General features: G+C 39.4%; 1 protein-coding gene across 1 annotated transcript in view; it reads left to right on the top strand.

Annotated features, from left to right (window-relative positions):
- PRPF18 (pre-mRNA processing factor 18) overlaps positions 1-11,739 on the top strand; it is a 17,928-nt gene extending 6,189 nt beyond the window's left edge. Inside the window, exons 5-11 of the mRNA XM_009882938.1 lie at positions 1,298-1,411; positions 3,160-3,306; positions 4,627-4,695; positions 5,778-5,918; positions 6,403-6,474; positions 8,883-9,038; positions 11,391-11,739. Of these exons, the coding sequence (XP_009881240.1) occupies positions 1,298-1,411; positions 3,160-3,306; positions 4,627-4,695; positions 5,778-5,918; positions 6,403-6,474; positions 8,883-9,038; positions 11,391-11,471 (780 nt within the window). The 3' untranslated portion in view covers positions 11,472-11,739. The remainder of the gene's footprint in view (positions 1-1,297; positions 1,412-3,159; positions 3,307-4,626; positions 4,696-5,777; positions 5,919-6,402; positions 6,475-8,882; positions 9,039-11,390) is intronic.
- The last annotated feature ends 773 nt before the right edge of the window (positions 11,740-12,512 follow it).

Below are 12,512 nucleotides of genomic sequence, written 5' to 3'. Positions count from 1 at the left end.
GGCTTCTTTTCTTTGTAGCTCATTGGTCTGAATCCAAATTTAGAAAGTAAGTTTTGGAAGTTTACTTTGATTTCTAGAAGAAACAGTTCCAAAGCCAGAGCAGCTAGTGTGTTCTTCGTCCTTTCTAAGGATAAAAATACTTATGTGAAAGTGAGTTCATAAACAGATCTATACCCCAAAGCAGAAGAAAAACAGGAAGTTCAGAAGTACAGAATAAATTCTGATCTTGGAAATATTGACATTCACAGCTGAGATCATCCCCTTAATTTTGCAAGGTACTGTTTTTTACAGGAGTATATCACAGGACTTGTAATGTGGGCTGTTGGTTTAATGTTTGGTTTGAAGTTTGGTCTATCCTGTGTAACGTGCACTGTCTGAATGCTGTTGATCTTCTTGGGTGCATGCTTTGGGCAACGTTTAGGTGTTGCTGTGCCAGCACTCCATCCACCCCTGGTTTTGTGACACTCTTGAAAGTCAAATGCTTGCCAACATACAGCAAGACTCTTGAACTGAATAAACGAATCAATATCTGAATAAATTTAGTTTCTTGTTGTCCAACTAGTCTATTGGTATAATGAAGTGGAGGCATGGAATGAAGTGTAAGCCCTTCTCTTGATTACCAAAGTATTGTGTGGTGATTCATATATCAATAAGCCTATTGCTTGATGCACTAAATGAGTAATGGTAAGTATAAAGAGATTTAGAAGCAATGCATGAGATAAGGAAAAGGGGGAATAAAGTTCAGGTTTTGGCTCTCCCCATGACTTTGCAAATCAGACGAGAGAGGATGTTATACCTCTGTTACATCTAGTTTTAAAGTAACTATCACATTAGGTTACGGGACTTAATATTTGCCAAATGTTTAAGGATGAGAATTTTCAGCAAATCATCTTGCAGATATGCTGGGAGAACCTGCAGCCTAGTTAGGAGTATTTTCATTGCCCTGAACAAGCAGGTGAGATTATCTTCAAGTTCTTTGTGATTTTGAAAACGGTTTTTAAGTTCTGCCAGAGGGATAACTTTTGTGTATTTGTTTAAACAAGTCAGAGGAGGAAGAAGTTAAGCTATAAAATTTAGGTTGGTAATATTTGGAATGACCTTTCACTGAAATACCGTGGGAATTTTATATTTAGATTGTAAAGTGTCTGGAACATTTTTCTACAGCTTAAAATATTGCCATTTCCTCTCCAGTTCAGCTCAGCTTGTTATTCTAAGCAAAGTAAATAAATCAGTTGTTCTGGATTTTATTTTGCTTCCTTTACAAGTTTGCGTAAGGGAATGCTTTGATTCTTTTCAGGTTATCAGGAGGTTACGAGAGAGAGGTGAGCCAATCAGACTGTTTGGAGAAACAGATTATGATGCATTTCAACGTTTGAGGAAGATAGAAATTCTTGCACCTGAAGTGAACAAGGTAAGACTGGATAGTTTTTAGTTACTTATTTGTAGTGGGATAGCCAATGAGGAACCCTTTAAAAGTTACTGAAAATAAGTTTCAGTAACTTGTTAATTTTCAGGAGGGAGGGATAGTACAGAGCAAAGAGAAATATCTGCTCCACCTCATTTATTGCCCAGGGAAGTGTGTTAAATGTCATAGTTTTGTGCACAATTGCAATTCCTTGTGTTAGACAGTTCAACTCTAGAAACCTTCCGGCCTTTTCAGTTGAAAAAGGGCCTCCAGGTGGCAGTAACACCCCAGCCTGTTTTTAACCAGCAGACAAGACAGTCATTTACTGTTAAAACTATCCTGTGTTTGTGATTATATGCATGTCTGAGAAGGTACGGGTAAGTAAGAGGAGAACTGCATCCTGTCTTTCTGGTATGTAAATGATTTTTCAAATCCCTTGATATCAGAGCTATAACTTGTTAGAGAAACTTCATGTCCCCCCCCTTCCCTTTAAAGTAGCCATTGACCCAGAAAAGTTACTAAAAAATATATTGTAGTGTACTATTTATTCCTTTTGTCTTAAGAATTCGTCAGTTAAGTGAGGAGATGCACTTGGGGTTTGTTTTATGTTCACTATTGACCAAATTTGCAACTCGGCTAAGAAAGTGAAGATTTGCATTTTCTTCCCTAATTTGTGGCAAACTGAATTGTTTGTAACATCTTTCCTGGGGCTGACCAGAAAAGAAAGCCTTCAAGTCTTTTTAAAAAAGATAAACATCTGAAGGTTTAAAAGAAAATATTCTGCTAGTGAAAGCTTTCCCCCTGCAGTGACACTGATGACAGTAGTAAGAGTATTAGGAATTGTGTTACATGTCTCAGTCACTCGTGTTGCTACTTGTTGCTTAAAATGTAAATAGTCACTATAACCAGTTTGTGGTTTAGATATTTTTAGACTACTAAATGATTAATAGAAATGCTCCAGACAGTTAAGTATGAAGATGAAGAGGGGAAATAACTGTGCATATCTATTCCCAGTGGAGTGGCTGAATTTATCGTAGGGTGAGAAATGTCATACTCCTGTGTAGAGCTTTATGTTTTATGTCTCAAGATAAGAATGCAAGTCCTCTAACTGTGACTAACCCAAGTTTCTTGTTCTATTTAAAAGCAGCTCTTAACTTTTTATATATATATATATATATGGTTTCGAACTGATTCCAATTTTTTTTTAGTCACCTATTCTAGAGTAGGGAATTTAACATGCTTAATCTGTATAAAACATTCTGCTATGTTTAAATCACTGGTAATAAAGGAAAACTACATAAGTGATTTATGTGATAGTACTGAAGGATTGTTACTTACCTTATTTACAGATTTTTTTCAGGTGGATATGAAGCTTTGTAGAGCTGATGATGGTTATGGTCTGTTTTCTGTTTGTTTTGGGGTGGTTCAGTGCATTGCTTGGATAAAATGTCGTGAAGAAAGTCTTAGAAGTTGATTCAGCCTTCCATGCTTTTCTGGTAAAAATATGGTAAAAAGTCTTTTTCGTAGGTATGAACATTGCAGAAGTTCATGCACCCGCTTTTTGTTGAGCGCTGAAGCAATCCTGAAACTGTTCTTTGAATTCAGTTTAAATTCAGACAACAAAGTTAAACCCTTATGCATGTTTTTACAGAATTTGGCTTTCACAGAAGTTGGATGCTCACAGTGACAGTACTGAACTGCTTTTAGTTATTTGAGGTTTTTTTTGTAAATTAGTCATTTTTTATCTTTTCCAGGGCCTGAGAAATGACCTGAAGGCTGCCTTGGATAAGATTGACCAGCAGTATCTGAATGAAATTGTAGGCGGTCAAGAAGCAGGAGACGATGACTCACAGAATGACTTGAAAGTCCATGAGGAGAATACTACTATTGAAGAATTGGAGGTATGTGATGGGTAGCATTTAATGAAGGCTTTTTAGATGTAGTGTATTGTTGTGAGAAAGCTTCAGGATTGTTTAGACAAAGTTACCTTGTTTTCAACACCTAACACGCATTCTGATGCGTAATACGCTCTGTTAGAAAGTTCAGGTTTTTAAGCCTTGAGTTGCACCATAGGTGCCGAGAGTAGACATGTGAAAACTCAAGTCGTCTTTGTTCAGCCCCTGGTATTTTAGGTTAATGTTTTGAAAAGCATGTTAACTTGAGCTGAAGACTTTTACCCTTAATGTTCACAACTCTTTGCAGAAGTTAATCTTCATATCGTCCTTCCAAAAGCATATTTGAGAAATAATCTGATTTATAACTGAAAGCTTAAATGAATATATTATTTTAAGGAGATAGTATTTTGCTTTTTAGTTCGGGTACCAGGGGTTCTGGTATGAAATAACTGTAGTACCAGAACAGATACCAATTGTATTGGGACTGCACTGAATCAACCTGTTAGTTCTCAGAATAGCCTTATTTTGGGATAGTAGGGCAGGCTTCATTTGAGCCATGGAACTAACCTTTTTTTGAAAAGTTTCAAACACCGCATTCTTAATTTTATGCTACTTTAACTGCATGCTCTTGAGCAACAAGGCTTGTACTGAGTTTGGTTCTAAATCTAGGAGGTATTTTTTTAACCAAAACTTACTTTGGAAATGTGATGATGATGGAAATAGATTATCAATCCAACTATATCTACTGGAAAATGTTTCTAAAAATGCTGTTGGTACTGACAGTGTTGAGGTTTTAGCAGGAAGCTAGAGTATTGGAGCATACTATTGGGGTTTTTTTGTTGGTTTTCTTTTTTTTTAACTTTAGATTTGTTCGCTCAATTTCACAGTTACAATTAAATTAAGTGGTAAAAAGCTCCGGTACATCAGAGAATTGAAACAGCTTAACAAAATAATTAGGTTAATTGATGGCTTTGGGGATCTCAAAAATGCAGTGCACCCGCAGTTCCCCTCAATACAGTAGTGTGAGACAGCTGCTAATTATGCCAGTAATTTAGTAGTTAATGAATGAAAAATTCCTGTTGCATTGACTTTCCAGAAATAATCCAGAAATTATCCAGAAATAATACTGGCTTTTTAACTTAAATGTTTTTAATAGATTAATGAATCTCAGTAGCATATATAACTGTTTCATTCGGCTTTTAACTAGTGTTTTGGATTACTGGTGGAGTTTATGTTATAGTTCACGATGCAGTGAATCATGCTCTGCTGTGGCAGTGGTGAACTTCTAGACAATATGGAAATAATTGCCTTTTTTTCCTGTTCTAGGCTTTGGGAGAATCCTTAGGACGGGGTGATGATCATTATGATATGGACATCATAACAAAGTTCTTGAAGGTAACAAACTCCAGTTTAATAGATAAATTCTGTAGCTGTGTCATACTTTTTACTATCACACAGATACTTTTGGTGAATAGAAGGGCCGGTTCCTGCTGCCTGGAGAGAAAAACTCGCACATTATGCTTAAGATGTGTTTTAATTTTTTTAAAAGCTTGGCACTCCACAGCCTTGGTTAATCACAATAGTGACTTTTGCTGGATTTGGCAAAGAGCTGTTGTAAGAGCAGCATTCTTTAAAATCTGGTCCTACTTTTCCAGACAAAATAAATACGGGTTTGATTTCTGTGTGATAACTGAGGCAGTTGTATGTAGTTGATTCTCTGTACTACTAATGGCATTAAAAACTTCTGAGGAGTCCCTGCCTCCCTTCCCCAGGAACAGTGCAAGCTGAAATGAAACGTCTGCTACATGAAACGAGAATTTTAGAGGAAGTCTGTTGGCTTTGCTGAGGAAACAGGTTCAAGTGGATAGTAGAAAATTGTTTCCTTGTTTCCTGGCAAGAAGCCTGCATTGCCTCTCATTTGGGTTAGCCGGTCCCTGTGTAACTACTGAGATGATCAAAAGTCACAGCAAGAGTCAAAGCTTTCACTTGTGTGAAAATCAGATGCATTGGCATTTTAGTATAGTTTGTCTGGGCAGTTGGACAAAGAAAGCTCAAAAAATGTTTTCCAGGTGGGGTGAAGGTACGTTTGATGTATTTGCCTTCCGATGTGTTGAATTTTCACTGTGATCTTTACGGTTCCTTAAGCCCCTTCACAAAAATTGCCCTGAAACATCAGCATCTGCTACTTAGGTTTCTTCTCTTTTTATGTCCCCCTACACCCTCCCAGCACTGATGCCTGCACCAGTGTTTCTGTGCGTGTTTTGGTACATGCCGTTTTATACGTGCTCCCTCCTCACCCACATGTTTTTTCCTATCCCTCCTTGCCTGTACCTCTGAAAGAGGCTTCTTGCTGTTTTAATTGAGATTTCTCCAAAAAACTCATTTTGCCATAGTGGCTTAAACAACTGTTCCCATCTGTTTTGCCACGCTTGTCACTAGATGGCACTATGACGTAAATTTGCTTGTTCCTCATACAGTTTCTTCTTGGAGTTTGGGCAAAGGAGCTGAATGCCAGAGAAGACTATGTGAAACGGGGAGTACAGGGGAAGCTGAACAGTGCCACTCAAAAGCAGACAGAATCGTACCTGAGACCACTCTTCAGAAAACTTCGGAAAAGGGTGAATAAATTTCAAATGTCGCTATCCTGTACGACTTACTTTAACTTCTGCTTTCAAAGTACCCCGTGGTTAGTGCCTTTTCCTAAGGTAATATTATCTTCACTGAAGAAGAGAGGATAAGTGAGTTGGTCAGAGTTTCTGTGTCTAGAGCCCAGGACTCCCAGTTCTGACCTTTTTCTCTCAACCAGTGTATTCTTCAGCCTACCCACTGCTTTTCCAGGTGTTACTTTATGTATCACCTGTTCACTGGGTTGCAATCAAGATAGAGAATTGGGATTGTATATTGCACTTTGCCACAAGCTACTAGGTGTAACCACTTAACCTCTGTTGCTTCAGAGCCTTCATCTGAATAACGAAGATGTTTTCCTTTGTTCAAGTCCTCCAGCGAGGGCAGGTGCTGAACTTTGTATAAATGCTGAGTAGGATGATTTTCCTGAGCTGCTATTCTGAACTAAAGATATTTTTTTTTCTTCTCCTCCTGTAGACACTTCCTGCAGACATCAAAGAATCAATAACAGATATTATTAAATTCATGTTGCAAAGAGAATATGTGAAGGTATGTTTGTTTGCACTCTTGCAGCACGTTCAGGATGTCTGATTGTAATAGATTGAGTTTATTGCTTCAACACTTCCCAATTTTTTTTTGCATTTTGAAGATGCATAGCTGGAAATACACGCAAGATGTATTCAAACAAAATGAAAAATGGCTATTAAAGATTGGGCTTCAGGTAGTGTTTGATCCACAGCCTGTCAGATCTTTTGAGACTGCAGAGCTTTGAAAGCAGGAATAGAATTTTTTCTCAGAGATGGTTATATTAAGTTGCAGAGTAATCCTGTACAGGTAACCTGATACTGTACAGTTAAATGAAGGTATTGAATTAGTAGTAATAGGGTGTTGATTAATTAATTAGGAATTAATTGAAGTGAACTGAGTTATTGAATATGAGACACTCTCCCTTTCTTTGCCTATGCTCACATTAGCTGGCTTGGTAAGGTTGAGGTAAGTTAATAAGTATTTGGACAAAGTTTGCTTACTGAAGGAGGCAGAAGTACTTTAGCACTCGAGATGAAAGGCAGGGTTAGGTTTTGTTTGTAGCCGCCTTCAGAAGCGGAACTCAAATACCGATAGCATTTCCTTAAGCAGCTTGTGCATGCAGAGGAAATTGAGCCTTCAGATTTCTAGTATTTCTTATTATTCTTGCGAGGACTTGAGATAATTTGTCAAGTAAGCAAGCAAACCTGCTTTTGTTATTGAAAAAACTTCTGATGGCCTAAGGCAAGTTTAATCCAAATCATTTGAAAGTCGAACTGAAAGTGTGGGATGTATGATAGTGGGGTTTTGTTTTGGGCCTTTTTGTTTCTTTCGGTTTTCATCATTACGTTGAAATTCCTTTTCCAATGGCTTCTCAAACAGAGAAATGAGTGTGTGGGAATGTGGTATATATTGTGGGTTAATCAGCTGTGCTCCTCTCTCCTGGAGGTGCTTGGCTTCATGTAAAGTTCACAGACTGATTTTGGAGGAGTTGAGTACACATTTGGAAGTTTTGAGTGGTGGTTTTTTTTTTCTTTTTTTAATTAGCCTAAAGAGCCTTGTGCTTTTAAAGATACTTATATCATTTTGCTTCCTGTGAGACTTGTCTCTTTGTGCTTGCTGTTATCTTCTGTGCTTTTTTGCTTTGTGCAGCCTAGCACATAGTCAGCCACAAATACTTACTGCTTTGTTAGATGAAATGCTCAAAAGATTTAAATTTTGAAATCAACATGTGACAGTAACCAAATGCCAGAATGCAAGTTGTCTGCTCAATCTTAATTAACCCTGTTGTGACAGTCCTGGAAGGGTCTCCTAATTGTACGCTCACATACTATGTTTCATCACCAAACCGTGTTTAAGTCTGCGAGTAGGTGTTTGACTAAGACTGTTCAGATTCCCCCTTATGTAGGTAAAGACTAAGTCCCGTCCCTTCTTCAGTTTTACTCTCAGCTCTGTCTGTAACCCCATGCCTTGTTTATTATTCACCTCCCAATTTGCTCAGGGCCAAATGGGAAGAAACTGCACCCGCTGGTCATGATTGTTACTTCTTATTGTCAAGTCTCTAAAGAGGAGATGATAAATGCACTCTTTATCAGTAAGTCTTGTAGCTGCTCGCTGATAGTGGAGGAATGTCCTGCTCCATGTCCTTCTTGAAGCTGTTTCTGTTATTGCATGTATGCGTCTGTCCCCTGCACTTCCTGGTTCTCAGTTGTCATGGGTTTTTTTTTAAGCTCTGTACTTTTCTTCATTTCTCCCTTTCTTTCTGTTAATTTCTCCTTCAAGTTTTATCCCTGTTCTTCCCCAGGGATGTTGTCTGCTACAGCTTTATGTTAAGAAATGGGATCTGCTATCTTGATTGGGAAATTTCACATTCATTTACTGCTGTTACTGCTTTGTTCATAAACTTTGTTACAAATGTGCTTATTTAACCCAGTTTTGAGGAGAGCTGATTCTCAGCCTCTTTGGAAGCTAGCTCCTCCACCTGAGAGCTGTCAGGCCCCAGTGCCACTCCTGCGTACGGGGTGACCTCAGCTCTGCACGCATGATGTCAGCCTGCAGTGGGTTGTGCTTACAGACAGGCCCCCTGGTCTAGTCTGCAACCAAAACGACAAGGGTTGTAAAGGTGTTTACAGCAGAAGAGCTTATGGGAACCTGAGAAGGCTGAGTTGAAAATAGTCCCAGTAAACCTTAGTTTTAATCAATATTAGAAGACCATCCTTCCCCACTGCTTGCTTCCATCAGGTCCAACTTCCCTCATCAGAAACATGAGTCGTGTTAGGAAGATGTGTTGTAAAGTTGGTTAATATCGTGCAATGAAACCCGATTCGGAGAGACTGGAATATGTGTTGTTACTGTATTTGGCAATGCAAAAGTGCTCAGCTTTCTGATGCCCTGCCTGTTTTGCTAAGTGTGCGTGTGCTGTATTCCTTCAGGCAAACGATGCCTATCTTCAGATGGCTATTGGAAACGCTCCCTGGCCTATTGGCGTCACTATGGTTGGCATCCACGCTCGAACGGGTCGTGAAAAGATTTTCTCCAAGCACGTAGCCCACGTTCTCAATGATGAAACTCAAAGGAAGTATATACAGGTAACGTGAGCTTTGGAAATCCAAGAGATTTGCTTTTGAAGTTAGGGGGTCTTTGAGAAATACTTGTTTCACAGTTACAGGTGATGTGGTAAAAGGGTCCTGGAAATGGACAGTTGCCTTAGTTGGGGTCAAGCATAACATCCATTTAATAGGTAGCTCATCCTGGACATGGAGGGTCTTCAGTGCTGGGCTAGGAACGGTGTCTAAAAGATTTTTTTATGTCTTAACTATGGGGATGCTGTATGAACACCAAAGTAGCTGTGAAGACGTGCTTTATTCTCCTGAGTTCCTTCACTGCTTAACTCATAGTTTTCACATCATTTGTGGGATTTTATGCTGTGAAATACAGTCCTTCCAACTATTTCTGCAACTAGATAAAGGCATTCATTTTCCATACATATTTCTTTAGCAGTGTGGGCTCAAAATTCCAGGTTCAGTTCCTCCTGGGCATATTCATACTCATGCCATGAACTTCTATTGTTTGTGGAATTAATAGCAGTGGTGTTTTTCTTCTCTGATGTTTTGGGAAACAAGTCCTTTTCTCCTTTTCATTTTTAAATGCATTTTCCTCTTGCCAGTTGCAGTTTCATTGAACTAAAGACCACCTGGCTTAACTCTGAAGCCTCCAGAGCAGCGTCATGGAGCTCAGAGCTTCTGGCAGGATCTTGCTGCTGTGGCAGAAGGACTCCCATTGCTTTTCAACTTCAGCAGATGTCTACAAGCAGATTGCTTGTAAAATGCATATTCTCCTTCTACCTTGGTTTCTCTTCAGCCTCTGGTTTCTCTTCAACTATAGTTTTTAGTATCTTAATCTGTGAAAATACCATCCTGAAGTCAGAAGAAGCTCTGCTTACGGAGTCAGCAAATTAAATTTGAGCAGTTCTTTTGTAAGGTGAAAATTGGCACGTGGACAACGCATCTTCAGAGACAGGCTCCAGTTAGTGTAATGCTTGCTTGGAAGTATTTATTGGGTGAAATAGCTTGTGTTAAACCAAACCGTTTTGTTGTTAGTCTGTGTTAAAAAAGGAGTTTGGACTGAAGGAAAATTGTTGAGGACCTCAACATGGCCATAATGCTTCTTCTCCAGCTTGGATGAGTAATTGGCCATCTGTGTCCGTTTGCTACTCTTCTAGCAGGAAGGTCTTTACTCTGTGGTGTTGCTTGATCTCTCTCAATATCCCTTGTGGAAGATGAGACATACATTAATTCCCTGGGTTGTCCCTTCTCTGCTTTTGGGGTTACATCTGTTGGTCCAAGAAATCTTCGTGTTCATCTTCTCAGTGTGAATTTCATATCTGTGCTTCTGAGTTACACAACTTAGTGAAGCACCAAGACAGAGTTGGCTTTAAACATGTATGTTCTCCGTGCTAGTTTTAAATACTCGGTCTTGTTTAGCTTGTCTGGTTCAAACTGAAGCGTGGAATATTATCTGTGCTCCCAGCAGTTACATCAAGCTAACACGTTTCTGATTTACAATGAACCTGGGACCGTAACATCCCAAACAAGGACTCGTTATGGTGCTGGAACATGTTTTGCAGACTTGCCTGCATTGAAAAGGCCAAAGCATCCTCTGGTGAATTATTCTTCCATTCAGTGAGGAGCCGTCTGCCATAGTGAGTGTCTAATGACAGGCATGTGGCTCTGCCATCTTGGAGTACAGTGGCACTGCTACATTACGTTACTGCCACAGCAGTTTTCTTTCTCCTTTGTTACACTTCCATGCGTGACTTGAAATCAAATAATCGCCGGATTTCTGTCACATTATTTTTTTGGTAATTGATGCCTTGAAAGAACTGAAGAGAGAAGTTGACATTCTGCCTTTCTTCTTGATTACTTCTCCAGTTTGCCCCCATGGTGCAGGTCAGGTGTGGCACCACCATGGGCAGGTACCACCTCCCCTCCAGAGAAATTGTGCGGTTCGTCTTGTAGCTGTGCAGCTTGTTTTGGTGTCATAAATTGCTTTTTGCTCTATAAAATTACTTTTAATATTCAGGTTTCTTTTAAATATCTTTTGTTGTGATAGTATTGTCTTCTCCCTTGGTGGGGAAGAGGGATTAAAGCATTACTGTCATTCTTCATTGTGAATCTGTCATGCGGGACTAAATCTGCAGTCCTTTTGGTTATGCCACAAACTCCTCTAATATTGGACGTAACTTGGAACTTTGCAGGGAGAAAGGTTAATAAAACATAAAAAATGGAAAAACCAACAAAAAAACCCGCCCAACTCAACCCCAAAATAGCAGCCTTTTCTTTTTAGTTGTTCTTGTTAAGCTTAAAAATACTGTAGACTGTAAAGTTTGTTTCAGAGCTGCAGTTTTATTACAGAATTGTCCTTGTTTTGTTAATTCCTAGGGGCTGAAGAGGCTCATGACCATTTGCCAGAAGCACTTCCCAACAGACCCATCAAAATGTGTGGAGTACAACGCTTTATGAGGCTCTGCGGTGTCCAAGGCGTGACTCATATTTTGATCTCCAAGACCCAGAGAGGATTGAAGAGATGGAGTTTGTGCTTTAACACCGGCAGGAACCTGGGGTGGGCTTTGCAAAAAAGCATAAAGCGGCACATTTTCTACAGCTTCCTTTTTACAAGCCCCATTTATTTAGATTTCTTTTTAAATCTGTGCTTTATGCCGAACACATCCAATATACAGCAGAAGGGAGGTTTTTTTGAAGGGGATATGGCCGGGACAATGACCAGGGGACAATGAACACCACCCTTGCTTTTAATTTCAGTTTGTTATTCAGGGAACCGTACAGAGTGACTGTTTCCCATATCGCAGAGCTTTAGGTGAGACTCAGCCCTGCAAGGAGCGTATGCGGAGCTTTTTTGGCTGCTTTCCCGTTGGAGACTGATGTGGGGAGATGATTAGAGGGAAGCAGTTGAATCTGAATCTTGGTTATTTCTGTAAATATGAAGACTTTAATGGCTAATCTTTCATGTGGTATTTATCAGGAGGAAAAAAAAAAGTTTATATATTTCTCAGCTGAAAAATACAGCCAGCCTCAGTGCAAAGAGTTTTTGATCTCGAATGCATCTGATTTGGCTTTTTTTTTGGTAACGACATTTTTAATATAAACCTTCTGGGCTTGGGGGAAGTAATCTTATGGCTCTTGAGGCTTTCAAATCCCATTTTTATACATCTGGAGAAAATTTCAGTCTGCTGGGCATTGCAGAGAAAATAATTAGGACCTCCCATGACCATGTACAGTATTTCTAGCCGCCACAAATCTTTACCATTGTGTATCTTGACTGGGAATGGTGAAGAAACTCACAGAAACGATGATGTCTAATTCTGCGTAAAGAGTGAAACACTGAAACTTGGTTAGTGGTGCAGGTTGAAAGTCTTAGGCTGAAATCATGTGGGTTTTTTAATTACAAGAACAGCAGTACCTCTGCAGGTCCTTCTCTTAAGGAGGCCTTTCCAGGACCTACAGTGAAGCTCCAAACAAACCGTTGATCGTTGCAGTGGCTGC

The sequence above is a fragment of the Charadrius vociferus genome, unplaced genomic scaffold (genome assembly GCF_000708025.1).
Source record: "Charadrius vociferus isolate BGI_N301 unplaced genomic scaffold, ASM70802v2 scaffold32, whole genome shotgun sequence".
NCBI lineage: Eukaryota > Metazoa > Chordata > Aves > Charadriiformes > Charadriidae > Charadrius > Charadrius vociferus.
Note: the sequence above shows the minus strand (reverse complement) of the source record. Positions and strands in the feature narration are given on the sequence as shown.